The 26440-nt window shown below is 45.7% G+C and overlaps 9 protein-coding genes across 9 annotated transcripts; 3 read left to right on the top strand and 6 right to left on the bottom strand.

Annotated features, from left to right (window-relative positions):
• Positions 1 to 3445: 3445 nt before the first annotated feature.
• On the bottom strand, positions 3446 to 4560 carry BDV37DRAFT_265864 (CBM21 domain-containing protein). The gene has a single exon (XM_032083852.1). The coding sequence runs from the start codon at positions 4319 to 4321 to the stop codon at positions 3482 to 3484; it is 840 nt and encodes a 279-aa protein (XP_031934665.1). The 5' UTR covers positions 4322 to 4560; the 3' UTR covers positions 3446 to 3481.
• Positions 4561 to 6507: 1947 nt separating this feature from the next.
• On the top strand, positions 6508 to 8715 carry BDV37DRAFT_265862 (uncharacterized protein). Its single transcript, XM_032083851.1, has 3 exons — positions 6508 to 6964; positions 7029 to 7891; positions 7958 to 8715. Exons 2-3 carry the CDS (start codon positions 7219 to 7221, stop codon positions 8026 to 8028), a joined length of 744 nt encoding a protein of 247 aa, XP_031934664.1. The 5' UTR covers positions 6508 to 6964; positions 7029 to 7218; the 3' UTR covers positions 8029 to 8715.
• Positions 8716 to 9155: 440 nt separating this feature from the next.
• BDV37DRAFT_265860 (Zn(II)2Cys6 transcription factor domain-containing protein) lies at positions 9156 to 11228 on the bottom strand. The gene is made up of 3 exons (XM_032083850.1): positions 10811 to 11228; positions 10403 to 10715; positions 9156 to 10336 (listed from the first exon to the last, which is right to left on the bottom strand). Exons 1-3 carry the CDS (start codon positions 10965 to 10967, stop codon positions 9904 to 9906), a joined length of 903 nt encoding a protein of 300 aa, XP_031934663.1. The 5' UTR covers positions 10968 to 11228; the 3' UTR covers positions 9156 to 9903.
• Positions 11229 to 13552: 2324 nt separating this feature from the next.
• Positions 13553 to 13819, top strand: BDV37DRAFT_265858 (uncharacterized protein). Its single transcript, XM_032083849.1, has one exon. The coding sequence runs from the start codon at positions 13557 to 13559 to the stop codon at positions 13779 to 13781; it is 225 nt and encodes a 74-aa protein (XP_031934662.1). The 5' UTR covers positions 13553 to 13556; the 3' UTR covers positions 13782 to 13819.
• A 1716-nt stretch (positions 13820 to 15535) lies between these two features.
• Positions 15536 to 15970, bottom strand: BDV37DRAFT_289511 (uncharacterized protein; the record flags this gene model as incomplete). The annotated part of the gene is made up of 1 exon (XM_032088490.1): positions 15536 to 15970. One exon carries the CDS (start codon positions 15968 to 15970, stop codon positions 15536 to 15538), a length of 435 nt encoding a protein of 144 aa, XP_031934661.1.
• A 4224-nt stretch (positions 15971 to 20194) lies between these two features.
• On the top strand, positions 20195 to 21322 carry BDV37DRAFT_289510 (uncharacterized protein; the record flags this gene model as incomplete). Its single annotated transcript, XM_032088489.1, has 4 exons — positions 20195 to 20531; positions 20597 to 20775; positions 20830 to 20927; positions 20980 to 21322. The coding sequence occupies 4 exons, from the start codon at positions 20195 to 20197 to the stop codon at positions 21320 to 21322; spliced, it is 957 nt and encodes a 318-aa protein (XP_031934660.1).
• Positions 21323 to 22364: 1042 nt separating this feature from the next.
• On the bottom strand, positions 22365 to 23140 carry BDV37DRAFT_265855 (uncharacterized protein; the record flags this gene model as incomplete). The annotated part of the gene is made up of 1 exon (XM_032083848.1): positions 22365 to 23140. The coding sequence occupies exon 1, from the start codon at positions 22840 to 22842 to the stop codon at positions 22366 to 22368; it is 477 nt and encodes a 158-aa protein (XP_031934659.1). The 5' UTR covers positions 22843 to 23140.
• Positions 23141 to 23377: 237 nt separating this feature from the next.
• On the bottom strand, positions 23378 to 24512 carry BDV37DRAFT_292176 (arabinan endo-1,5-alpha-L-arabinosidase; the record flags this gene model as incomplete). Its single annotated transcript, XM_032089126.1, has 4 exons — positions 23378 to 23513; positions 23564 to 23649; positions 23700 to 24209; positions 24249 to 24512. 4 exons carry the CDS (start codon positions 24510 to 24512, stop codon positions 23378 to 23380), a joined length of 996 nt encoding a protein of 331 aa, XP_031934658.1.
• Positions 24513 to 25326: 814 nt separating this feature from the next.
• BDV37DRAFT_289507 (uncharacterized protein) lies at positions 25327 to 25896 on the bottom strand (the record flags this gene model as incomplete). Its single annotated transcript, XM_032088488.1, has 1 exon — positions 25327 to 25896. The coding sequence occupies one exon, from the start codon at positions 25894 to 25896 to the stop codon at positions 25327 to 25329; it is 570 nt and encodes a 189-aa protein (XP_031934657.1).
• Positions 25897 to 26440: the final 544 nt, after the last annotated feature.

Below are 26440 nucleotides of genomic sequence, written 5' to 3'. Positions count from 1 at the left end.
CCGATCCTGTACATCCCCGTGATTAACAAAGTGGTCTTCAAGCATACCTGGATCTCATGGGAATGGGGCATCGTCTTCGTCGAGGCTATCCTCTTCTTCATGGGTGTTGAGACATGGAAATGGGCCAAGCGCATTTTTTTCCGCAAACGCGCCCGGAGCCAATGTCCTGGCCAAAAAACTGCTGCCCACTTACCTTGACATTCATTTTCCTGGCCTGGAACCGATTACGGCCAAGGAATCGTGTCACATAAAAATTAAGGACGCGACATACAAGTTCTAGCTTACTGTTTCGCAATTTTAGTTACAGGCGCAGATGTGGAAAGGGCAGATAGGAGCTGAAGATATTGGTTTGTCTTTGGCTCTGGTTTCAATTTTTCCCTGTTGTGGGTGTTACGTATATCTACCATTTACTTGGGGATTAGTACGTATATCCGTCACAGCGTCAAAAAGTTTGATAAAACCATTTCAATAGCAGAGGTATCAAGGGACACCGTTGTTTGACTATAACTGGACTAGATTCTATTATACGCATGGGCGTTTCGCAGCACATATCAATGAAAGACAATATGTTATGGTTCTCTTTCTGAGCTATCGCGATATTAGGAAAGTATTCTCTTTGGGAATAAGTAACTTTGCTATATTCTCCAAACAATACTGTTAGGCTCTAGCATATTACCATCTTTGAAACTAATACTACACCCTATTCTGGTAGTAAAGGCCAGAGAGCAGCTGGCGTTCGTAGCAATTTAGCATGGTATGCAGACCGACGAATTGGCGTTGTCTCACACTGCGACGAGTGTGCAGTAGCTAGTTCAATGCTTAGAATTGTTGAATCTCCTACACACTATTATAAGTTTCAGGCTCCCACATCATAGGGATTGGTTCCACTTCAACTGCTCCCTTTTCCACCGTACTTTGCCTACTGTGTGAGGAAGGCAAAAACATCCCCGCTGTAGGGTACGCGAGATACGAGAGTACTGTTATCCAGGATGTCAATTCCAATATCTAACAGGATACAAACTTAAGAAGAAAGGGCAGTCTTTGACTGGATACAATGGGATGAAAAAATCCCCCTGTCGAATTCTGCAGGATAGGCTGACAAGATCCCTCTTTGTTCTCTAAATATGCAGGTCAATCCAATTTCGCGAGTGGAGAAGGGGGCTGTGTCGCAGATGCAGAGTTTTCAGCTCACACGGGGATATATCTGCCGACGAGGGATATTGCTGCTGCCTGGACTTCCAGAGGAAACAAAACTGGTGGGGAAAAGAGTGTTGTCACTGAGCGACGCACCGCGAGTTTATACAGATCGAGGAGGCAGCTGGACGGGCGGTGCTGCACGGCAGATCCCGTTCCGGGATAGTTCCTGATACTAAACCTGCTACGGATAGGCTAAACCGCAAACAGATGACGCTATACGGGATACGGCACGGCGGAGACGCACGCCAGACCCAACAGAGGGGGGGCCAAGAGGGCATCGACTCAGCAAGTCGCATTTCTACTCACGAGCCTTAGGATCGAGTATTTATACGTTATACTGGCATGCTACGCCAGTCGTGGCACAGTAAATCACGTACCACTAACTTGGTGGGGAAGGCTCCTGAGGAATCTCCATCCAGCGTCGAAAAAAATCTCCTATCATTCGCTGTCGCACCCTTACAAATGTCTTATAAAATCACACGAACGCTCATCCGTTGGTTATCTGTCCAATCCTTCGCACCGATAGGCGCTAACTCGGAGGCCTATAAGATTTGGAGTAGCCTTCGCAGGCACAATGAGGATGGCGCCAGACAGTGGGCAAAGGAGTTAGGTACCTTCTGCACCTCCCGCTGGTGGGCTTACATAATTCACGGTTTTGAGTCGATCCAACAATACCTCGTAGAGAGGACAGAGATCGCCGTAAATACACACCTTGAGACTAGGCTGCCATTATTGGGGACGAATAATTGTTCTGCATACAACTTGTTACCGCAATAAGAGACATGAATGAAAACTAACACAGACCCCGATCCAAGTTCAGAATGGGGCGCAGTTGAGCTGTGACGGTAGCTAATAAGCACATGAAACGTGCCGCCCCTACTTACTGCGTTAATTGGTCCGCCGGCCATGCTTGATACTGAAGCTGTAGCGGCGTCACTTGGCTTAGTGGGGAATGCAGCACATCAGACACAATCATTGAATTTCGCTTGATCCAAGCTTTGAAATGGCGATCACTTCTTCTAGAGTCCAGCCATGAGGATTAAGAGCCATTTTAACTTAGCAGTTACGGCTCTTGGGAAAGCAAACCTCATCAAAACAGTGGGCCCCTTCCTGATTCGCCACCAAAGATAACAAACTGTGTAGACTACCGACAGCTGGAGAGGCCGGATGCACATTATCGTGCAAGTGTTCTGTATGTGATGGGGTTGGGTTCAGCATATTCTGAGTTTTCAGTCAATCATAGCCAGCCAACTTGGTTATCGAGCACTATCGCCGTAGATGTTGGAAGGAATCTAGTAAATCCGATTAACTGAATTGTACACCAGTAGGCGGTGCATAATTTCTCGGCAGGTTCTATCACAAACAGATAGACAGTTGCCGCTAAGTTTGAGCCATGAAACGAGGTGCAAAGCAATCAGTAAGCCAACCACACTTAGATATATTGTAGTAGTGTCACGTGGTAATAGTTGACCCAAGCGACTGCTGGGTACCAGTCCTAATAAGTGAAGAGTCAGTAAAAGATAGCACCCTTGTCTTCTTGACTTCTGTTTCCCGAGAAAGAATAGTAAAGTTCCACATTCCTTCATCGCGTCGCCCACTAGATTCACTCGAGCCACAGCAACCTCCCACGACTTGCCCCTACTTGGCACTAGTGTGCTTGCTGATCACGACGCTGAATTATGCACCTACCGACAAAAATCTTCTAGGTGAGATCATGAGCTCCTAGTCGAATTCGGAAACATGCAGTCGATGCATCAACCGTAGGCAATGAATATGAGTCGCCAAATGAACATATATACTGTTGGTAGTCACGGGATGGTTGACTTCCTGCGGCTCGACTCAAGTCCGAGTGAATCACGGAATGTGCACCTGCGAGTCTCTGGCCATGTTGGGCTGTGGATGCTCAGTACAATTACCTTATTAGTATCACCCTGTGACAAGTCACAGTTTTTCAGCATAAACCAGACACCAAACATAATAAATCGCAAAGATTCCGCTAATATGGCCTATTGCAGGAAACTTAACGGTCTAATGCAATGACCAAATTTTGAGAAGACTAGCCTCCACGTTAACAGGGAACATTGGTCTTACGAACCAGGAAGTATTTTCATCCTTAATACTACAAGCCTAGTTTGGTTATAATCGTCCTCTGTGTGCTTGTGGTATGGAATGGGGTCGCAAATACCCAGCGATTTGTAAGTTCCAAATCCTACATCGACGCGGACATTTTAGTACAAGGTAACATGCGTTTCCCAGGCAGGCTAGGATTTACCTAGACCCTCAATTAACATTTCTGCCCCCCGTGACCTTCTGCTTTATATAGCTTTATCGCGTAGTTTTGTCCATAATTGTTATCCCAGTATTCCTTCTCGTCAACTTCATAATATACAGACAACTTCAGTATTTTTTCAAAGGGTTCGATGTTATCATTATTCAGACCAATTTTGAACCTAAATAAATCCCAGTCTTTCTCGCCGGCCTGTTGGCTTGTACAAGCCTTTCCAACATAATCGCAGCCAACTTCTGAAGTCGTATGCCAGTTATCAAACGTGAATTTTGCACCGACGCGCTTCTCAAATGCAATGTTCACCACTGATACAATGCCTTCAAATATTGTGCCGGATAATATTTGGACATGTTGAAGATTCACAGCATCTAAGTATCGTTGACGTTTTGTGACATTCCCAGGGCATTGCATCTCCCACTGGATGCCAGACGATACTCCTCCCCGAAGAGTACACCTTCGAAGCGAGCCATGTTTGTTGTTTTCAAAAGAATTGGGCATACTTTCTGGCAAAGGCGATACTTTGGACTCTGGGCTGAAAAGTAGCACTTTTTCCATAGGGTATTCGAAACGTACAACTTTTTTTTGTTTGCGGAATTTGTGATCAAATCGCACTAACGGTCTGCTCGCTGTGCATTGATCTGATGGAACGTCATTGATAAATGATCGCCTGGAGGTCATTCGAGAGAGGCTGAAGTCTGATTCTCTGCTGTCTGCAGAAGCAGGACTAGTAGGTGTCGCATGTCCAAGCATCATGCCATTGGTGACGAAAACCTCAAGAAACAAAAAATTTCGGATAGGGTGTTCGCACTGGGCGCGTGGGAGATATGTATGCAACATCGTGTATCTTGCCTGAGTATTTTCTAACCATGCATTGCAAGAATCGGATTCGCGATATTGCTTGCAGGGAGGCGATGACAGAGCACATCTTACAAAGGAGCCGTAGTGGTTTACGTCACCCTCTGTTGTATAGAGAGTTCTAGCCTATAGAACTGGCCCAAACTTGCAACCATGGAAGGAAAATAATACTACGTCGCTGATAGAATCGACTGCACTATGAAAGAAAGCTACGACAGGTCTAAATGTCAAGATCAACTCGAAAAGTTTTGAGACAGTTTAGAGAATGCAAGGAAAAGTTTTACAAGATGCATGGTAGTAAATGAAAGTTTCCGATTCGATACCGGTTTCAGAGTTTTACAAAAGTGGGCCTAGGATTCTATGGACCCCACATTTCAATTCTCTCTGAGTGTATACTTTTAACGTCACGACTTGGCTCGTCACCGAAACTGTCACCTTGTGACGTCATCCAGTGGACAGCCGGGTTTTACAGAAGGCAGCTCAAATGGCGAAATGAGGGCAATTGACCCCCTTAATAATTACGAAAGCGCCCCCAAAAGCTGCGAACTGGGAGGTATTACTGCAGGTCATTTTCATAGCTCTTCATTTTGATACACCATGGAGACGGAAGCGTACAATACATGCTTTTGGTTACCTATCGAGCAGAGATTTCCAATGCAACGTTTTCCCATCTCTAAAATGGAACTGTCTCATCCTCTGGCTGAAGTGGCGGCAGCCTTTCGGGGTCAAAGCCAATCCCCAGTAATGCTGTACAGCAGAATGAAGAGTTTCTGCTGGCAGATACTCATCAATATCTATATTGATTAGTATTTAGGCCGTACATTACAATCTGGAGGTCACTTACCAAATCCTTGTACAGATTACCGTTGTTCATCCAGAACTTCTTGTTGAATGGGAAGCCCGTAGTCTTGTACACCTCCTTTTAAAAGGATGATGATGATAAAGCATGTATGGTTTTCCAGCAACCGAAATTAGCCGATTAGTGTTGCTTTCAGATTTGATGAACATTCCAGAGTACTACATAACTGTAGATCTGTGTACGGATCGTAGGCATATAAATACTTAATAAAGCAGTCAGATCACCAGTACAGCTTTCGCTGAATAGTCCTTCATCCTTAAATGTACGAAAGTATGTCGATTTTATTAAAAGTTGATCCTGTGCAGAAGCATAATAACTTACTGACCACTTATAGAGAGCACTTTTTGAGAGTTGCTCCCACCAAGTCTCAAATCTTTGATTCTCGGTACTTCGTCCTTCTATCCAGCAATCAGCTCGCTGGATATAGGGATCATACACTTGCTGAAACTGTACATAGACGTCTTGAAAACGACCTTTTTCTGAGCCATGATCAGATCTAATCTTTTGTGGTTGCAGCTGTACGGGCAGTAATATCACGATAGATCCAGATAATATAACGAGAATGGGCATCTATTCCTGCATATATCTCGATCCTGTGCAGCTCAAGCTTCATATAATCGTCCACTGACCAAAGAAAATTTGGTCCAGGTACAATACATTCTCCTCGTTGGTGCTGCAGCTGATGACGACGGGCAATGAGTCGATCAGGAAAAGTTGTACGGTATGTTTGAAAGAGACGATCTATGAATAAAATAAGTATAATGTACAGAACTAGAAGTAAGATCTTACCGAGTAATAATATGGCCTTTTGTACGCATCTACTGATAGAGCAATCTTCTACCAAATCCTTGAATCTTACCCTTCCCAGACTCATCAAGAAGAGTTTGTAGAATAGCTTAAGTTTGACTGTGTCCCTCATAGAGAGACTCAGTACGGCGTACAAGTCCAAGACTTTTCCGTATACTTCTAAGCGTACGAGGCGCCAGTATCACACCTTCCTGATGTAGAACATGACGAATATCTCTATCTTCAAGACCAACTTTGAAAGAGAATACTTTTATTCGTGCCTGTACGATCCTGATGCAGTAAACCCCACTCTGAAAGATGTGATTCAATTGTACGCTTGCTGAGCTGAAGGTCGAATGACTCCTTTAGATAATCTTGAATTGCAGCCACTGGCTCATTTTTTGATATAAAGCGGTAATTTCGGCCTTGTACGGGTCAAGATCAATACTTGGACGAGGCATAGTTATACACGGTGGTTATGTACGAGAATCAAAGAAGTAAATAGGTGATTCTATAGTAATCTAATAGAGAAGCGGCCGAGAAAGCGGTAAATGGACTTAGCAAGGAGACCCGTTGTTGCGGAGTGGCCGCTATAGGCCTCAGTACTACGGAGGGTCATCCCGAGCCGGCTGGGCTGAAGCGGACAGCCGCAGCTTCGCGTTGATTAACATTCCGCGCTTTATTCATCTATCAGCTCGTGAACCTTCTTACGCCATGAAATCCTGTGGATCGATCTGAACGACTTTGCCGTCTGAAACCATGGAAGACAAAGACGACCCTGTTACTACTTGCACTAGTGAGGCAGCCGCCCCGAAACCGACTGATCTCCCCTTGACCGACACTAGACCTACTCTGGCCTGCGTCCCTGCAAGAAGAGTTCATGGCCTTTCGACGCTTCAGTTGGCGAAAAAGTGAGCAAATGACCGCTTGACTCAGCAAAATGCTCGCGAGCGCCGACGCGTACTTATCAAGTCTCTTGAGTTACGCGTGCGCGATATTTCCTCCACATGGTCACACACTGACCTACGGCTCGTTTCCGAGCAGAATGAACTGCTCAAGGTGGAAAATCAGAAAATGCTTGACAGTGTCAAGACAATCATGGATATCCTTCTCGAATCGGCCGGGAAGCCGTCAGAATCCTGCGGCATTTAAAGCCACGTGATTTACCTTCGACTGGCATGGATGATACTGATTAAGGATAGTGTCTGTAGATGCAACAGTCAAGCCCTTCTCAATGGATAGCACTCGGTGGCATCCCATGCTCCGGACAACAAAGTCGTCAAACCCCGGAGACCGCACTCACTACACTCGTGAAAGCGAAAACCATGTCCGACAGTACGACGATGCCGCCTCAAACGCGAACCCATTTCCCCATGGTACATCTGAACACCGACATGAGGACACCCCTCCTGAGCTGGCCAGCTCCAGCATTTACGATTGTCGTCAGCAGGATTGCGAAACAATTTGTTGCCGCCTACTGTCAGCCACGTCAGGACCATCAAGAAATTTTTTATCGAGTATGCCACTACCAAGTCCTGGAATGACACATTCTGAGGCCATGTTTGCTATGCCATTTAACCATACTGCTCCGACGTGCGATCTTAATATCATAGTATTGGATTTCATCAGTAATCATCGGGTTGGGGTGGTCAAACACAGTTTCAGGAAGAAGAGAGCGGATTCTAGCTGTCTACAGATCTCCTCGCTTCCCAACCCGGCGAATGAGAGTAGCTTCCCTTCAATCGCCAAGGTTTTTGAGAAGATCCTGGGCTTCATTCCGGGTGGCAAATCAAAGACTACCGCTACCGGAACAGGGTGTATTTTCCACGTGAATTTCCTCTTTCTTCGACACCAGATTCATCCAAATGAAGAAAACTATAATCGCCTGCCGAGTTGGCTGATACCGAGTTAGTCACAGTTGCTGACCCCACATCCCGCCTGGGTGGACTACCTTCCATGGCCATCGATGCGAGACCGCGTGGTCATCTCTAGCCACTTTCTATCTTTCGATTCGTGGGTCTGTTCACCCGTGCACTGTCAGTGAACTGGCCATATGAAGCCACCGACTGTCTTCTCTGCCCACACGACCATCAATCCGGTATTTGAGAGACACCTGATGAATTTGATAACTGGACGTTGGCCAGGAGTTTGCTAAGACATATCCCAGCCTCGCCGATGCTGCCAAAGTTCGAGGCAGCTGCTGACATTGAGACTTCGCTCGCTTGGATTAAACGACGCAGGATTCTGGTTTACATGGTGGCTTTCTAATACATCTCATATAATCGGACCTAATTGTGGAACAAGAACCTTAACAAAATTCTATGGCCTGCTTAAACGAGCCTTGGTCCAGTAAAGCTTCCGAGGGCTGATCTTTTCCCAAGACTACAGGACAGTCTCCAAACAAGATGATCCCAGAACACAAATTTTAGAGGCAATATGATTCGCCTCATCGCATGTTTTTTCGAACGCATTCGTCGGTGTGAGGATTGTCGGGTAACTTGCGTCTGCGGCTTTAATCCAATGCAGCCGAGAAAAGTTGTGGATAATGGGGTGTGCAGATTCCTCATGCGTTTGCTGGTGCATATGGAGCCTTTTGAACAGGGTCAAAGTCTCCTTTCATACTGTAGTTAGAACCTTGGCCACATCGTAAAGTGAAGCGATACATACTGAATTATAAATTTGAAAAGGGTTGATATTAGTACTTCACTTTCAATATCTAAAGGAGAAAAGCGTATATAAACAACATTTCTTTCAGTATTGAATATTACAGCTGTATTTTGGATATATCCACTTTTAAAGTGTAAGATTAAAAAGAGAAAAAGTTACATAAAAATGATTCTAACCTTATTCACCCTATGCTATACTATGTATTGATTGATATATGTTTACCACCTCAGGTTGTTGAGATATGCGATTAGCAAAAAGGGCTGATTTGTATTGTATACAGAGCTGCGCATCCAACTTATTACATATGAGATCACATGATTGAATGCTTGTCGAATCGAATGATAATGCACTAAGCCTGCAATATCTAGGTGTGGTGCTGTGTCAAGACTTTTGCCACGGGCGCCTTTGCCATGGCGGAACTTCTACCCCCTCCGGTTCCATCTTCATAACCGGATGCTCACAATGGCAAATCTTTCTTTTAGGGCTGGGCCCGACTGGTTCGATCGTGTAGTGCGAGCAAGTCAACGGGACTTTTATCGGCAGGTTTTTCATTGGATTTGACCAATATTTTTCTTTGGTAGTGTGTGCAAGGATGGTGGTAGTCGTTTCATAAACAAAGCACATACTGGGAACTCATCACTTCCAGTTTATCACCAATCTTCTTTCTTCTGGACTTGCGTGCTCTGTTCTTTTTGGGTGGATGTTCTGTGGAGAAGCCATGACGGGGAGAGTTTCGGAAATATGAGAGCCTACGTAATGCATATATGTTAACACAGAATCGGATTCGTCTGTGCCGTTACTTGCTTTTAGTTATCACATCCGGCGTTTTAGATGACATATGGACGGTCAAAGAATTCGTAGCTGCATTAAATACCTGCTGGTTGATTTCAATACTTCATCCCTTTGGCTTAGTTTTGTATAACACATTCATGGTGAAAATATAGGCTGAAGCAGGTCCATCTAGGCGCCTCGACGGTACCCCAATTAGCTTTTTCAGTGGGCGGAAAACGTGCTTTAGCACTATTTGTCGTAGACATAATGTCTACTATACTCTAGAGTTTTAAATTTCCAGTTGAGTATCGCATGTTTTATCAACTTGAATAAGGATATACCTATATGGAGGGAAGGGGTTCGTTGTGATAACACTAAGGGAAGCTGCTGCATGAAAGGTTGAAAGCCACATATCTCGTATACAGGGACACATTTCGCCTAACGGATAGACCGATCTTTAGGGAAAAGCGATAGCCCAGTGTCAGCCGTAGAGAATATCACCGCGCAGATGTCTTTGTGCAAGATCGTTGTTCTTCCCACGACTATGAATACCCAAATAATGGCTGTCTGAGGAAGGGACTGAAGGCAATGGCAAATTGTAAGCACAGTAGGCGTTGTAGGCACTTGCTGGTAATGCTTCAGGCCGGCGAGTCTCTAACGGACCCACTGGCCTGGAGTTCTCGTTGAGGGGTAAGAAGGACAATCCTGGGTTAATTGACGCCTCCAAGGCACCAGTGGAGGAATTTTCAACAGGCATAGGATCATTCAGCGGCGTGAAGTCGTCGCCCCAACGCAGGGAACTACCAGAACTAAACAAAGACTCGTCCATCACCTGCATTATTGAGTCCATATTGTTAGTACCGAATGGATTACATCCCGTGGCGGTGATCGGATCGAAGTGACAGTATGTGGTGCTGCATTAGTTGCCAGTCATGGTCAGCGAATAAATGTCATATGTATCCGGATGAGGTACATCGTGCCTTGGTATGTCCGAGGTGCCCATAACATTCTGATCCACGGGACTGGGGATTAGTCTCGCTTGGCCCGGGCTAGACGAAGTGACTAAGCTGGATGAAGCAGGAGAGATGCCTTGAGGGTCAGCGATCCGAGGAAGCAAGGAGGTCGCGGGATAGTGGCATGCTATCCCCATTCGGACGCAACGGATGCACGCGGGCCGAGCCATCGAGCAACGGATCTTCTTCTGCGCACATGTCTTGCAGGATCTGCGTTTCGGCAGACGTGATTGGCCGGCGGTCTTAATACACCGTCGCTGGTGTCGGTCGCGTAGGTCGCCTGTGTACCATTAGTTATGATACCCACTGGAGATACAGATACCGTGTTGTCTCTGCGTCTCTCATCGTTCTATGCTCTGCAAGGGGGCTGAATACTTCGACGGCAAGTCTTGTTGCAAAAGCTGCACCTAAAATCTCCAGACCTCGGTGCCATGCCATTATCACAGAACTGAAACATAGTCGCTGTGGTGTTTGGGCTTGAGATTCCCAACGTTGGTTCTTCCACCGAGTGCACTGCTGTCTCGAATTCCATTTGTTCCTCTTGTAGGACCACTGGTGAGTAGCCTTGCGTGGCAAATAACAGTAACTGTGCGCAAATAGCTCAGATGTGCTGGTTAGCGTGGATGGTGGGAAATATAATGCCAAAATCATCCGGGCAGCTATAATTTCAGCAGTTGTTTGAAAATACAGGCACGTGAGAGAAAAAGCTCGAATGCTTAACAAATACGAGAAAGAAATAGTACTAGAGGAGGGCTCCCAGAGTAAAGTCTCATAATAACGAGAGAAAGAGGACAATTAGTAGTTAGGAAAGATAGCTTGGAATTTGGACATGAAATGCAGAAAGTTAATCAGGCATTCTTTACCCATGGTCGTTTGGGCTCAGTTTTAGGCAAGCATCCCAATCCTTCTGTCCGACCGTAAGCTATCATTAGTAATTTTTGTTTTGTATGAAGGCAGTCTACCAGGGCAAATCTATCCTTGTAGTTTAGTGAAAGTTAGCCTTCCACGACAACGATCCGCTTCTCTGCTATTGTTCTACCTTTGAACGAAATCTAGACCTTCGGATACCTCCCTTGTCTTTCTGACAGCGAGAGCAAGCAAGGTCACAAACCAGGGCCATCTTGCGCTTGCCAGGGCGGGGTCATATCGGTCTGGTCCAAACTAGGAAAGACCGTGACCAGTGGAAATAACCCAACCACCCAATCAACGCCAAGGCTAAAGACCCATAATCTGGCAATTTGGTGAGGGTTATCTTTCCCCACCAGTGTTAGATTTTCTTTTTCCAAGGGATGGGAAATTATCGTTGAGGCAGACCAACACGCTGGGTGGCGGGTGGGTCTGCCAATCTTAAAGACGGCCCATTAGTTAACATAAACTGTAAACGACCGACGCATGTAAGCGAGCTACGCAGCCATAAAACTATCTAGTAAGAGATTCCATTGTTTGGGCGATTCCCTTTCGCTAGTAGTCAATTATTGCCCCATATCTTCTGCTCTTGTATAGGGCCAGCGTTGATGGACATATAGGCAACCCAATCCCCTGAGGACTCTCGTTCGCATCCCATATTTGGCACTATTTGTTTCTTTTACCACAACTGTCATGTCAGTGGCATTATAGGATTTAACACTCAGGTTGCTCTGAATGATAGAAAGGTTCATTCTTCCAGTGATAGTTTCACGCCTGGCATAAAATGATCGAACTGTACTTTCCGATTTATGGAAGAAGCAATGTCCAACTGCATCATATTACAAGAGCTCCAAGACCCCTATTGCCCCATCACGACCGCAGGAGGCGGCCGAACACTAGTTCTCGGCTTCATACCGGACAGTCACAGCCCCACACCTGACCGGGAAGATACGTAAATTGCCTTTTAGTTATTCCCTTTGTTTGAAAAATCCATCCACGGGGCAACCATGCAACTGTGCCATGGATTATCCAAGAATCCATTTTGTATTTGTTGATTAGCCAAATCTTTTAAAACACAGAATCGGAAATACATTACAGACTGTCCATTCCTGGTAACCGACAGAGAAATTTCTGAGCTGCAGCAGTGTTTTTTTACATCGGTCAGCATTGGTTACTACCGGTTGATATATTGATAACCACCTAAGGCTGAAATTCGTGATTGTTGTTGAGCTTAGGGTAAATCTATACTTCAATACGGCAGCTCTGTTATTAAGTGTATGACGCAGTAGTGAGCGGTGAAACAAGTATTGTAGGTGAAGCGATCCTCGATCACCTTGGCATCGCTATACAACTTCAGAGATAAGGGATACAATGCGATGTCTACAAAACAGTCTCAATGACTCTGGTATATATTTTGGCGGAAATCCTGCGTCTGAGATTAAAAGCATGCTATATAAAAACATACCAGCAGGCCTAGTCATAATATGGCAATTGCTACAGACCCTTGTCTAGCGAACGTTCATTGAGGGCGAAAACGCGAGGCAGAAAACCAGAAATACGATAGTTAGAAGAAGACAGCTAGCAACTAGAGTTAATCTTCTATTCATAGTCTGTATTATAAAAGATAAAAGAGAGCCACATATTCTAAACGCGGAGCTAGTTACAAAAGCGGCGAGCGGGACTGAGCGGTGGGGTGATTGGTTCAGGCTGCTCCGGGCTCACTCCGGGAGCGTGTCTGACCCGATCCGGCAGTGTTACCGTCGACGAGATTACTAAATATTGATATTGATAGAAATCTCGCAGCCGGGTATATACTAACAAACCCCTAATTGATTAATGTAGAAAACTAACTATCTACCTCACAATATTAAATTGCCGAATTTTATACTTTAAAGTAATTGGCCAAAAATTCAGATAAATTAGACCCGAATTGGTCAATACTATATATATCCAACTTTGACTGATAGCAGTTTCGTTGTATTGTAGGAAGAAGAATTGCTTCTGGTACCGCACGACGAAGGGAAGGACCGAGGAGCACTGCAAACTATTTTGGATTGGATGGCAAGAGATTTGCCGTGAGTAATCGTAATCTAACTGAGAATGTCCATTAGCAAAAAGTTTAAATAACGTATTGATCCGTATGGTTCATCATAAACGTAAGGTAAGTCATCCTTGCTTGTTGTGCTGTTCCGCTATTTGCTGACTATCAGGGGGTATGCTCTGCTGCACCCTTCGACCAGATTACACCCCGCCTTCGCCTTTGTACTCGCTTCTGCATTCACTATTGAGCCTGTTTGTGACGATAGAAATGGGGTGTTACCAGCCATGTAACATCGTCAAAAGAGGTTCGAGCGCCACATACGAAATACAACGGGTTCTTTTCATCTTAAAGGCGATCCCTCTCTTAGGTATCTTTGCCTTAGAAGGTGAGATCGCCTGATTCGGAATGCTTACCTTCCATTTCTCCGTGGGTTAGCGTCACCCTAGATGAGCCGCGGTTGAGTCATGGTTACTCCATGCCGAAGGGTCTAACCAGGCAGCAGTACAAAGAACTGGAACTAATATATCTCGTTTGTCCTGTTTACCCCGTTTAGAGGCTACGTTCATATTCAATATTTACTTTTATGTTTCATTTTTCCAGGTTCCTACGCTTTTTTTCTTGAATACCAGTACAGGTGAATCATTTAGCCATAGAGTGCAGTCCCAGACTTTCTCTATGTATTGGCTTACTACTCTGCTATTGTTCTGGGGGCTCCCAAGTTGTATCGCCCAGCAAATCCCGCTGGGTGACAACCATAGTTCACCCCCCCTCCCTGAACAAGACATTTGAAAACAAGGTCAATTGGGCCCTTGAACGTTACAAAATCCCTGGTATCGTTGTATCTGTGGTTCGCGGTGATGATATCTCCGCCAAGGTGAGGCCCTGAAGTGATGTCGATATGAACTACTTCTCTCACAGAAATCTAGGGCTATGGAACCTCCGATATATCCGGAGACGTTTTCAAACCTGTAACAGAGCACACTTCATTTGAATGGAGGCAGCACATCCAAAGCGTTCATTGCGGCAGCAGTCTCCCTACTTGTAAATGACAGCAAAAATTTTCCCGACATTCAATGGGATACACCAGTACATAATATCCTGCCAGAATTTTTCCTGAAGACCCGTGGGCTACTGCGCACGTCACGATTGAAGATATCCTATCCCATCGCTCCGGCTTGCCGCGTCACGGCTGGAGCTTCAATGCAAACATCACTTCCCAAGAAGCTGTATCTAGACTTCTCCATGTACCCTTAACAGCGCCAATCTGCACAAAATGGCAATATAGTAACATGATGTTCATAACAACCGGGCTCCTAGTCGAGAAACGAACAGGCCAATCACTGAAAGATTTCCTCCGCAGTCGAATCTGGGAACCCCTAAACATGACAGAGACCTATCTCTCCCCAGTTGATGCCCAAGCCGCAGGCAAAGCAATGGCCCAAGGATACTACTTGGAGCTCCAAAATCAATTTATGGACGCAGGTGCCCTTCGCCAGATAATGTTCGCGGGGCAGGAAACGTCCTTTCCTCCGCAACCGACTACACAAAATGTGTCAGGCAATAGGGATGTTCTAATGGTAAAATGTGATATTTGTTCAGAAAAGCCATACCTCACTCTTTGCCAAAGAGTCATCTAACATTATACCACTTTGATCGTCCTTGGATGTCAAACAATTCATTACTCAATATATTTCGGACCTTCCTATCGATCCTAGAAGCCGACGATCTGACTGGTCGGTTCAGAACTTTGAAAACCATATCGAAGCTCGTAGACCTCCGACGGCAGGCCGCGGACATCTACATAAATGTATGCTGATATGCATCCACGCTATTAACCTTATGACGTTTACAGATCCTATTCTTCTTACACTTATCTTGTATGTATTTCCCCTTGGTAATGATAAACCTACCATGGCCAACGAGTTGGCTTTGTAAATCTACTGTATTGGCTCGGTTTATGAACCCTAACCATCTATGGCCTAGCACACTGCTTACAGAAGTTAAGGTGAGTGAAACTGATTCTGCAATATACTATAAGCGGGCTTTCACGACAGATACAAAACTAGACAGGGCTGTTATCCATCAACGGGTCCGTTATCATATCCCCCACTCTCAAGAAAATCACAAAAAGTTTCTCAGAAATTCCAGCCCCTTCAAGCTCCTCGGAAGATAGGCTTCAGCTCGTGAAGAGACTCTCCTGGGATGTGGCGTCCTTGGAAGCCAAGCAAGGTGCGGTCCCCAAGGTTCGTGGCCTGCTTTGTTCCGCCAGTTTCTCCTCCCGCATTAATCTGCCCGTCGGGTCCATCTCTGGCGTAGATGTAGATACTGTTCACTACATCTAGCTCTTGGTCACTGTAGATGGCTAACTCGCGAATCCTCTCGTCCCCATTTAGAGACAATTTTTTCATGGGCTTGTCGTCGGTGTAACCAGCCGAGAAGGCCTCCCCGTTCGAGAAAGTGAGTCTAATGCCGTGGATAACCCACAACCAAGACGAGGAATCAGGGAATTGATAAGACCAAGTTTCAAGTGATTTGAGATAGGTTGAACCGGAAGCTCTTTGATCGAAATCGAATGTCTTGACTGGCATGTTGCTAAGAAATGGTGCCTCGTTGGGATTGAAGGCTGTTTAATTGCAAGATATGATGGCAAATACTGATTATGGTAGAAATTTGGGACACGATTTAATTCCAATCTGTCGCCCATTTTGGATAGGAAGATACGGCTTTATAAGTTATAGGACCTAGCATCTTCTTCGGACCTGATTTACTAAGCTCGCCTGTTGAAACGTAATCATGCTTTTAATCCCAGGCCTTGAGAGATGTATGGTTGTCCAGCGAATTCTGGTCCCTAGTAGGCCAGAGAAGGAAATCCAGAAAAGATTCTTCATTTTTCTAGCTGCAGAATTTGCCAGTGTACTATAACAAGGGGCTCGATCTCAGCCGGTGTGGGTTGGAGAAGACGACCCTTAGCCACTTAGAAAAATGGCTCACCAGAAGTGTCATTGTCGATGCTGTTGAGCTGGTAGGGTTCAATAGGTACCCTGGATTTCGCACGGGCCTTGATTCAGCTGAGAAGAGAGTAAATCGGAACGACAACTTCGGTAATGGCTAACAGCCGATCTAGTTATAATTCAGATAGGCCAGCCATAGTTATAGCAGGTACTAAAATTCGTATTAGGAAATACATGATTTATTCAATACTGCTTAAGTAAATTACTAAATCTCTTCGGTATTGGATACTGTATTTGACACCTTCCTTTCATAGTGCCAGACATGCGGGGTTCCAACTTGGGCTGGCTGAAAATTGCTGCGACGAAAAAGCGTTGATCACGAGCGCCAACCCGCGCATTCTAATTATGCAGATTTTAGTTTTTGCAGTGGGGAATAAACTTACTAGAAAGACCGGGTCGGCTCGGCCCCTCAGCCTTCCGCATCCTGCCGTTGACTTTGTGGATCCATATTATTTTCTGAATAGTAGAATGATATCAAGCATCAGTAGCATAATGACCTGCTAGGTTGGATTAAACCCAATTAGAATGCGCGGGTTGGCGCTCGTGATCAACGCTTTTTCGTCGCAGCAATTTTCAGCCAGCCCGAGTTGGGACCCCGCATGTAAGAACCGGCACTTACACGCTCGGTTTCTGTGAAAAAAAGGACTTTGTGAACTTGATTGGCATGGCTCTTCAGCTCTTGATGGCCATGCAGAATAAGCTGGCAGAATCCATCTGGGCATGGTATCGGCTCTTCACACCCGAAGCTCCGCAGATGCTTTCAAAATGTTCTCGCGCTTTCCGAGGTGTTGAAAAGTAGCACTGATGAGACTGACTGAATACACAGTTTACGAAGCCGTCGCTACGTAAGTCAACAAGGTTACGCTCCCAGGGGTGGGATAGGGAGAGACTTTTCATTTATTCCGAATTTTGTTGACTAATGTTTATTTCTGTTCTATGATTGGGATGAGGCCTCTGGGCCACTGTCATACGACTACTGCTCTGAACTTCTCCACGACAGGTATTGACGGAAGCATATTCCATCCACACTCTATGTATCCTACATGGCCCATCCAGGATAGATGAATTAGTTACGCTGTAGCTAGGTCATTAGTTTAAGTACCCGTCGACCTTCATTTCTCTTTCATTGCGGAAATCATTACATTTGGAAACTCTTGCGCGAGCAAGAGAACGCTCCATGCTGCTATAATCTATTTTGCTAAAGAAAACTATCAGCCCCTCCTGCTAGGGAGTATAAATGGACTAGTTAAACACCATTTTCCAGTAGAAGATCTCAGCTGTCAAGCATATCCTCAGTCAAGGAATAGACTTTTTTTCGTTAAACCCGTCGCCTTGAGGAAGGTGACCACACACAACAGCAACTGGCATCCCCGAGAACTTCTTTCATAGATTTATTTAAGGTCCTCTCAGTGGTGCTGATGTGAATCAGAATAAGTCAGGCTTAGGCCTACCCTCCTAGCATATCCCGAGCTGTTCACGTAGAGAGTAATACTGCCTAGCACGCGAGATTTATCATGTTAATCTTATTGGCTTCCTTACTGCGGTAGGCTGATGGTCTTATAGCAATATGTAGTTCATGTTCCTCCATCCCTCGATGAGCCTGCTTGGCTTCTCTTTGGCTTCTAAACCGTGTTTTACTCGAGGACATTGAGAGATACTCACCGAATTTGCCGCTGGTTCTCATAGTAGATATGCAGGGAAGAATAGCTTTCTCAGGCAATAACTACACGGTCGCCTGGATCTGCGCCTTGGCGCTATATAATCGGCGGCCATGCTAAATGAGACTCGTACCTTATTGCCTGAGCTGAAACCTGACCTCAACATCTACACATTTGTTGATTAGTGGTCACAATGTGGTGGTTGCTTGCCTCCCTAGTGGGGACTATGGGATAAGAGAAAAGTGGGAAACTGTACATGTGTTCAGTTCGGATAATTCCAACAGGGAGAATATGGCCAATAGTGAGTCAACAGGAACGGATGCGCGGCGACAGTTGCCTCGTCCGCTATGTGCATTCATTGCTCGCGTTGCAAAAAGCCCAACTGTCGAGGCGATGCAAGATGCTCCACACGTCTTGGCACAAGCGTGTGAGAAAACTCCCACCAGCGACCGGTGTCGAGGGTTCCGTGCATAAGGTATCACATCGAGATTGCGTGATTTTTGCCTGGCTGCCAGTAGGAGATAGCGCAGATACACGTCGATATCGCCGCAATTCTGCAAATGTGATCGTGGAGCAGAGGCAACGATAGACTGCAGATCTATAAACCATTGGCAGAGGCTAGTGAGGGATTTTATCACTTCTGCCGAATACAACAGCGGCTCAGTCAAGGGTTGGGTCGGAAGATGTCCTGTAGCTCTGTGCTGTCCATTGGATGGGCCCACTCTACGCATAATCTGGCGCAGGTTGTTTGCATCGCCATGGTTACCTGGCTTCTGATTGCCTGCGGGGATGCAGTTTCCGCGCTCGGTTTTTCGTGCCTACCGCAATAGTACATACTCGCCCATTTAATTTTATACCCACTGCAGATTAGCGCTTTGTGTGTGGGGCTGTATCTCCCAGCATTACATTTTGCGGACCATGGAGCAGCTGACTGATGATGCTCTCCCACAGATTCTGACTTTTATCAAAAGGCGAGCGGGCAGCTATATTCTTACCATGTTTCTTTCAGATGAGCAACTGATAAACACCATCGAAACTAGTATACCGAGCCACCAGACACGTACACGACATAATGAGAAAAATTGACTGTAGAACGACTATAATATCAAGACTGAGAGACTACCAAATTTCAATAGCCCCGTCTTTCATCGTCCCCCGTGCGCCTGCGACCCGCCCCACAGCCCTCCGAATCCAAGCGGGGTAAGAATCTCCTGCAGCCCAATAAATGGACAACAACCCCATTCAACCTTTGCTACAGACATGAGATCATGTAGGTTGTTGGCGAGTCCTATCATCTGTCCGAAATCTGCCACGTCATCTTTTCCAGATTGAATGATATCGCCATGTTATTGGAATAGCATCTAAAGGGAGCGATATCACTGGCTAGTGTAGCAATAATTTACCCTTCAAATTTTGAACCTTCTCAAGACAGAGAAGAGTTGCTCTAATTTCTATAGTAAATCCAAGTTAGTAAGATACGTACTGCTTTCCATTGCACACTGTTTCATCAGCACAAAACTTACAGCGCAGGGAGTACTCCCTGCAGAACTTGCCAATACCGACTAGTAGAGAAATTTCTATGTTAATTTTTTACAATTTATGGTATTTTGAAGGCTTCATTTCTGGGGAGAGAGTCACAATTTGCCCATGTATAACAGTTGAGCTTGTGGTCCATATTTTCGCACGTTATTATATTAGCGCACATAGGCTACCGTCAGGTTGCAGAATTTCAAATGTATACGGTGAATGATGAAACTAGCAAACCTGGACTTACCCATTAATAGATACCTTTTTTTTAAAAAAAAGAAAAATATTTCTGACGTGTCATTCAAACTTACTAACTCGACTGTTGCATACAGACTCAGCCAGCCTCTCGATCTGCATCTTCAGCATGTCCAAGCTCATATCTTGTATCGTCCAGTAAGAACAAAACAGTGGTTACACTGCATATCAGGTGCAATAATCTGTATAATTAGTAAACTTCGAGGCGCCAGAACGCAAAATGATGGTGCTGAAATGGGAGATCAGACAATATAAAAGGTACAACTATACCACGAGTAATCTTAGTCTCTAGATAATCCTGAGCGCATTTATCACATATCTGTTACTCTTAAGCAATCCATTCCCCTGCACTGAATCAATCATGGCAACCAAAGAAATCACTCTCAAGAGTGGCTATAGGTGGACTAAGCTGTTCGACTACGAGAATGGTAAAGGTGTTACAACCAAGGAAACCCGCAGATACAAATGGAAAAAGTCCCTTATAAAGAAGAATTTTGTTGAAGCGAGCAGTAACGAAGCAAAGAAGATATCACACAGCGCGGGTGCCAAGGCAGAGGCCAGCGTAGCGTGGGGAGTTGTTTCTGCATCCGTCAGTGCCAACTATGACTTTTCGTCTGAGGTCAACCAAACTCTGGATCATGTCTCAAAGAACGACTCCGAGGAGACGTATGAAATTGAAGAGGAGATATCCCGGGAATGTAGGACCCCTTTTCCAAATAAAAGTAGTATTCTCTCATTACTAACGACGACGTGTTCACTCTAGTTGTGGTTCAACCAATGGGAAGGATTGTTTGCTACCAGTTGCAATTCACCGGACCTGGTATCAACATCCAGCCCAATATTGTCACTACGCGCCCCAAGCCCGATCCTCAGCTAGAACAGTTCATTGCTGTTGAAATTGGATGCGTCTTGAAAGAAATAAAATTCCTCAAGGACATCAAGGTAGCTGCTTCCACATCCTATATTCACAATAGACATTCTGACCGGATGATATAGGTTGTCACCGGCCGACGAGAAATGGACACCCCCGATGACCACATGCCAGTCCTTTGGGGTGAAAGTCCTGATGTCAATAAAGGCTTTCCTGAATCTAAGTAAGCTCTCTTTATCTTTATCAGCTGCAGGTTCGATTGGCTTACATCTCAGCTTTGTCTGGTTTATTCCCTCGTACAGTACCAGCACGGCAGATAAAGACACTGCCACCGCTATTTCCTACGTCAAGACAAAGTCTCAGGATACGAGCATTAATGACTTCTCTTCTGGAGACGGCAAAGAGTACTTTCGGTATCTGCGATTGGAGAGAAACATTCACATACGCGAGAAGATTATCAATGTTAAGATGGCTCGTACAAGTTACAGACTCGGTCTGAAAGATGCCAGGGATTGGGGATGGGACGGTATTAGTCAAGATTTAAATGAAGACCGAGGAGGGGAATATCTGTATCTTCTCTGGGACACGAGAAATGTCGATTTGGTTGCAAGGGTTTGAGTCGGTGCTGTATGTGAGGCGCTAGCAGCCTATTGTTCCACCCAGACTTAGTGTTACTGTTTCTGAGTTCCTGCTTTGCACCATGTTTTGTTTTTCCGTTTTTCTGCACCCAGTTTCCACTTTCGGGCGATTCTCCATTTCTAGCTTTCCCGCCTTCTAACAGCCGGGACTGAAGATAGGATTTTGTTACTTTATCTATTTTTTTACGGATTACAGCTACAACTATTTCTCTCTCTAAAATCAACCATTCGTCTAAGGTAATATGCCGCCGACACTCTAACAGGTTAGTATGATTTTGATTGGTTGATTAAGGGCGACGTATTTTCTCTGTATACTGATAAATACGCACCTTCTACCAGGGGTCCTACCATACAAGAGGATTAGAGATATTGTCATAGTTCAAGTAAACCAATTATCCTCCTATTCCTTATACACTTATAAAAACCGTCTTCCAATCGGGCGGTTTTTTATCCCTCCTAACTCTCCACTCATTTGCCGAAAGAAGGATCTCAGTAGCAGCCTCGAAGAACGAAGCGCCACTTCCTTGCAAAATCTTCCGTGATTTTCCAATTCTGGAGATCCCAAGGGTTTCCCATACAAGCATTGTTGCATTGCTACTAATATATCCCAGAATGCTGTGAGATCATTGCACAACAACTCATCGTCTAGATATCTCCTTGCACGGATGAGATTATCCCGCCTTCGTGGAATCGGGAAAATATCAAGCTATGGGTGGTGCGGCACTATTCGCTGCAATGGCGTTGATTGTAAGCTGTGAGGAATGCTATCCTCACAACGTTGTGGACTGGCCAGACCAAAAATGGAAATCGTACTATTTGGCACATCCACTCGACAGTTATGCCAATTCCAAGCACGCTTCGGTAAGATGCACGTAGAACGTTTAATCTACTCAAATTGAGGAGAAGGTCTGTTCAAGGCGAACCCTCGACATACCGCGCCATGGCTCACCTCTCGAACTGGGTCATAAGTTCATGTATGTTTGGAGGGGCAAATGTACATTCCAGATACTGCTGCAGAAGTGTTCAACAGCCACCCAGGAGCGTCCAAAGCGGAAGAATACCTGTCCAGGCCTCACTTTTCTGTGTTTCTGCCAAGGCGATCAGCAGAGACACTGCTTCCAGACCGTAGACTGTAGATTCGAAACATCTGCGGTCGCTTACAGCCACATGTAACAGGAATCTTATATCTGCCCATGGGAGTGAAGCACTAGTCGGGTCATATTGAATAGCGACATCGACAATAGCTGTGAACTGTCTAGCCCACGCGATGATCTTGTCCAGCAAGTCACGAAGGATGATGGTTTTGCCTGGAAACTCGACCTTCCAGCGCTTCTTCAGACAAAGTTTCTTCTTTTGCTCTGCTTCCTCGAGGATTTCAGTGATTATATTGCCTTTATAGTCACTGATAATACCGGCTAGGCTTGTTTTTGTTTCAGTATCGACCGCATCAAGGGCCTTTTGCCATAGATCTCCACCAGAGGCGCAACTTTGGATGGTCATGTTGTAGAGATTGCATAGGAGCCTAGAGTTCAGATCAACTTATCAAAAGAATGAATCAAAGGTTGCAAGTTCAGGGAAATCCAGCTGGCAAAAGCTCCAGCCTTGTCTAAGCCACATGGCATGGACCCACCATTAACAGGGGGTGCGGGGTGTCTACAGCCTCGCTCTCGCAGATCATCGCATCCTATATCATCTCTTTTTGAAGTTTTGATTCATAGCTTCTAAATTGCCCCTGCCTAAGCTATGAAGTTTGTTGGGTTAGCTCACACAGGCGTACCATCCAATAGCTATAGTAGGCTTTTTACATTAAGTATTTGAAATATTACCGTAACAAAATTTTATATTTCACATCGATAGTACAATATTTAAGCATACCCCAGTAAATACTGTGCTTATATAAGAAATACATACTAGGTCCGTATACCCGCCCGTAGACTCGCAATGCCACCAGCAATATCGGAATTCCGAACTTGCCCGACAATATCATTGCCAGGTCCACCAACTGTATCGTTTTTTTTTGACCTGATCACTCAGCCTAAACAACAGGCCATCCGCTGGAGAAGTCAATCACGTTCCACCCAAACAGCTTCTGGCCATCCGCATAGCCCACGTTGGTGTCGACGTAGTGGTAGTAAAGTACAGGACCCAGGTCAGGATCAGTGAACACACCCCTAAACAAGTATTAGAAATAGTGCAGATGATGTGATAAGGGAAAACATACTGTCCACCCGGTCCGTAGACGTTATCGTGGCTTTCCAGCACCACCGTGCCACCACCATTGGTGCAGGCAACACCGTTCGCGTCAACCTGCACTTGTCAGTTCTGTTGACGTATTTCCACCAACTTGGAATACTTACAAAGTCACCAGTCGCCGAGCTCGACCGGCAGACCTTAATCTTGTACTCCTCTCCCGGAGCCGGCATGGAGCCATCATACCCACAGCAGATGCCCACAGAGTAAAACAAGTAATAGTAATCTCCATATCTATAGAGATACGGTCCCTCCACGGCATGGGTTCCTGCCGGGTCAAACGCAATGTTATACGACGCGGAGGCAACTGACGTCGCGGCCGAGTTCATCGGAGCTTGGAAGATATTCTGCCAGAAGGATCCAAAGCTCATAAGATAGTTGCCATTATCATTGAAGAGGTTTGCATCGATGGCATTGTATGGCTTGGACGAGTCGGACCGGATTCCAGTGGAGCCATGATCGGTCCAGGTTCCTTCGTTCATGGTGTCGGAGGTTGCGAGACCGATAGCAGAGTTCTGGGTGCCAAAGGTTGAGACGGTGTAGTAGACGTGGTAAACTCCGCTTACGATTTGAGCGTCTGGGGCCTGGGGTTCGAAGTTAACAGTGAGTTCCCGGGGCTCGCAGTGTTTGTAGGTAGAAGAGAGCAAGATACTCACCCAGAGATCATCATTCCCGGGCAGATTGATGCTAGACCCGTCAGGTAAGATGGAGCCGACCGGCGTCCACGGGCCCTCAATGGACGAGGCGGTTGCATACGAGATCCTGTTCCCAGTCGAAAAGCGAAAGTAGGTGCCATCTGACTCGCGTTGGATCAGACTCGGATCGTGTATGTTGCAAGCACCAGAACAAGCACCAGGAGCGCCATAACCATGAGCCAGCGCTACCAGGAGCGAAGTCGCCAGCACAGAGGACAAATACATGATGACCACAGCAATATTCGCCTGACCCTGAGAGATTCAAAGAGCAAAGAATGTCTTGAGACAGCAAGAGTTCTCCCGCACCTATTTATATCTCAGGAGTGTATACGTCCGTGCTCACCAAAGCACATCGGCCATTTGTGGAATAATCTCATCTTATTCATCCCCTTCCAAGCCCTAACTTTTCCTTACAGGGCTGGAAGATAATTCTCTTCAGGACACCTCCGGTGGAGAGCAGTGGAGACGAGCTACTTGGGGTGGTGGACCCTGAAACAGCCCACGGTAAACCTCTCGCCACATCCGTTTCACATAGGTGGAGAAAAAGAACCTCAGCGGAAGTACTCCGCATAAAGGCCTGGATTTTGATTATATAACTGATTAACTAACTAACTACATGTATTCAAAGGTCCGGCGGGAGAAAGATTCAGCGTTGCGAGAACTCACTCCACCACTCAGTCTCTGACTACGGATCTGCACGGCGCCCCAGCCCTAGATGCCGCCCGACAGAGGTCTCGAAAGCGGAGAAATGGGGGGAAACTTCTTCATAGCTCGGACAAAGAGACAGCAACAAATTAATCGAGTTCAGAACATGGTATTCAGACTTCTCGAACAATGGCTTCGCCATCACATATTGCCTATCTCCTCGCTCGAAGCTTCCATCTCTCTGAAAGGACTCCGTACGACGAAAACAGATCCCTATCTGCCCTGCTTTTTGCCTGACCGACTATTAAGACAGGGAAGAACGCTTACGTCCGCCGATTTTGATCGAAAAGACAATCGCAGCACACAAGGCCAACATTCGCACCGAAATACTTCTCTATATACGTCCAGCTTTCCCACCTCCGATTGCTCGATGGGCTTCATCTCCTGCAGCCCGTCGATATGAAAGACCTCGATCGGCAACCCGATCCCTGCCTCCCCATCGACATAGCACCTCGCCCTCAGACAGTGCTCGGCTAGAGAGACAAAGAACGCCAAAGGGAAGCCGATATCTACGGGGGCCAGACAGAACATCGGTAACTGTAATCGGGAGACAGTCCGCACGAGTGCCTTCTAACACGGCGACGCCGCTCTCTTCAATTTCCTCCTTGACCTCATCCCTTGTGACGCTGTTCACGGTGTTCGTGATGTCCACGGAAAGCTCATATTCAACGCTAGCCTTTGCAGTTACAACCTCCCAACTGGCGCCATATTCACCAGTGAATTTCCCTCTCATCTTCGCATCTATAATAGCCTGATTGGCATCCTCCCGAAAATGAACTTTGACCATCTTTCTGCTCCATTTGTACTTATCGGTGCGCGTGGTGATGGTAGCATTTCCATTGTAATAATCAAATGGCTTTGACCAAGATATTTCTACAGGTATTTCTATACTGGCTCGAGACATTTTGAGTGGGAGGATAAATATGTAGAAGGGATTCAAAAAATTTATGACTTGAAGCTTGGACTGACGAGAGTTTTCATCTACCTTTTTATATCATTTCAAGGCCCACCTACTCCCACTTAGTTCCGCTGGACCTAAATAAGATGACGTGCTCTATAATATTTTTCCGTATGAATGGAAGGGTACACGCCTATCTGCATGCATCATAGGCCCACAAGGAACCTATACCAGCTAGCCATGTAGCCAGCTACGGTACTGTCTGATATTCTTGACTCGAGTCTCTAAACTTCCTTATCACTAATATATCTTACTAAGATATATCCTCTTGCACATATTAGAGATCTAAGTCTAGACTAATCAATTTTGCGGATATATGCGGGTTGCTTGACTAGGTAGTTTGCTATAGAATCTATGAGGACTTTTATCCTCTCCTGTGTTACAATCCATGACAGCTGCACTCGTCCCTCCCTTGTGTTATAATCCACGACCGCTACACTCGACCCTCTCCTGTGTTATAATCCATGACCGTTACACGCGGCCTTCCCTG

Source organism: Aspergillus pseudonomiae, assembly GCF_009193645.1.
Source record: "Aspergillus pseudonomiae strain CBS 119388 unplaced genomic scaffold BDV37scaffold_164, whole genome shotgun sequence".
Lineage (NCBI taxonomy): Eukaryota > Fungi > Ascomycota > Eurotiomycetes > Eurotiales > Aspergillaceae > Aspergillus > Aspergillus pseudonomiae.
The sequence above is the reverse complement of the archived record's forward strand: the minus strand, read 5'-3'. Positions and strand labels throughout refer to the sequence as shown.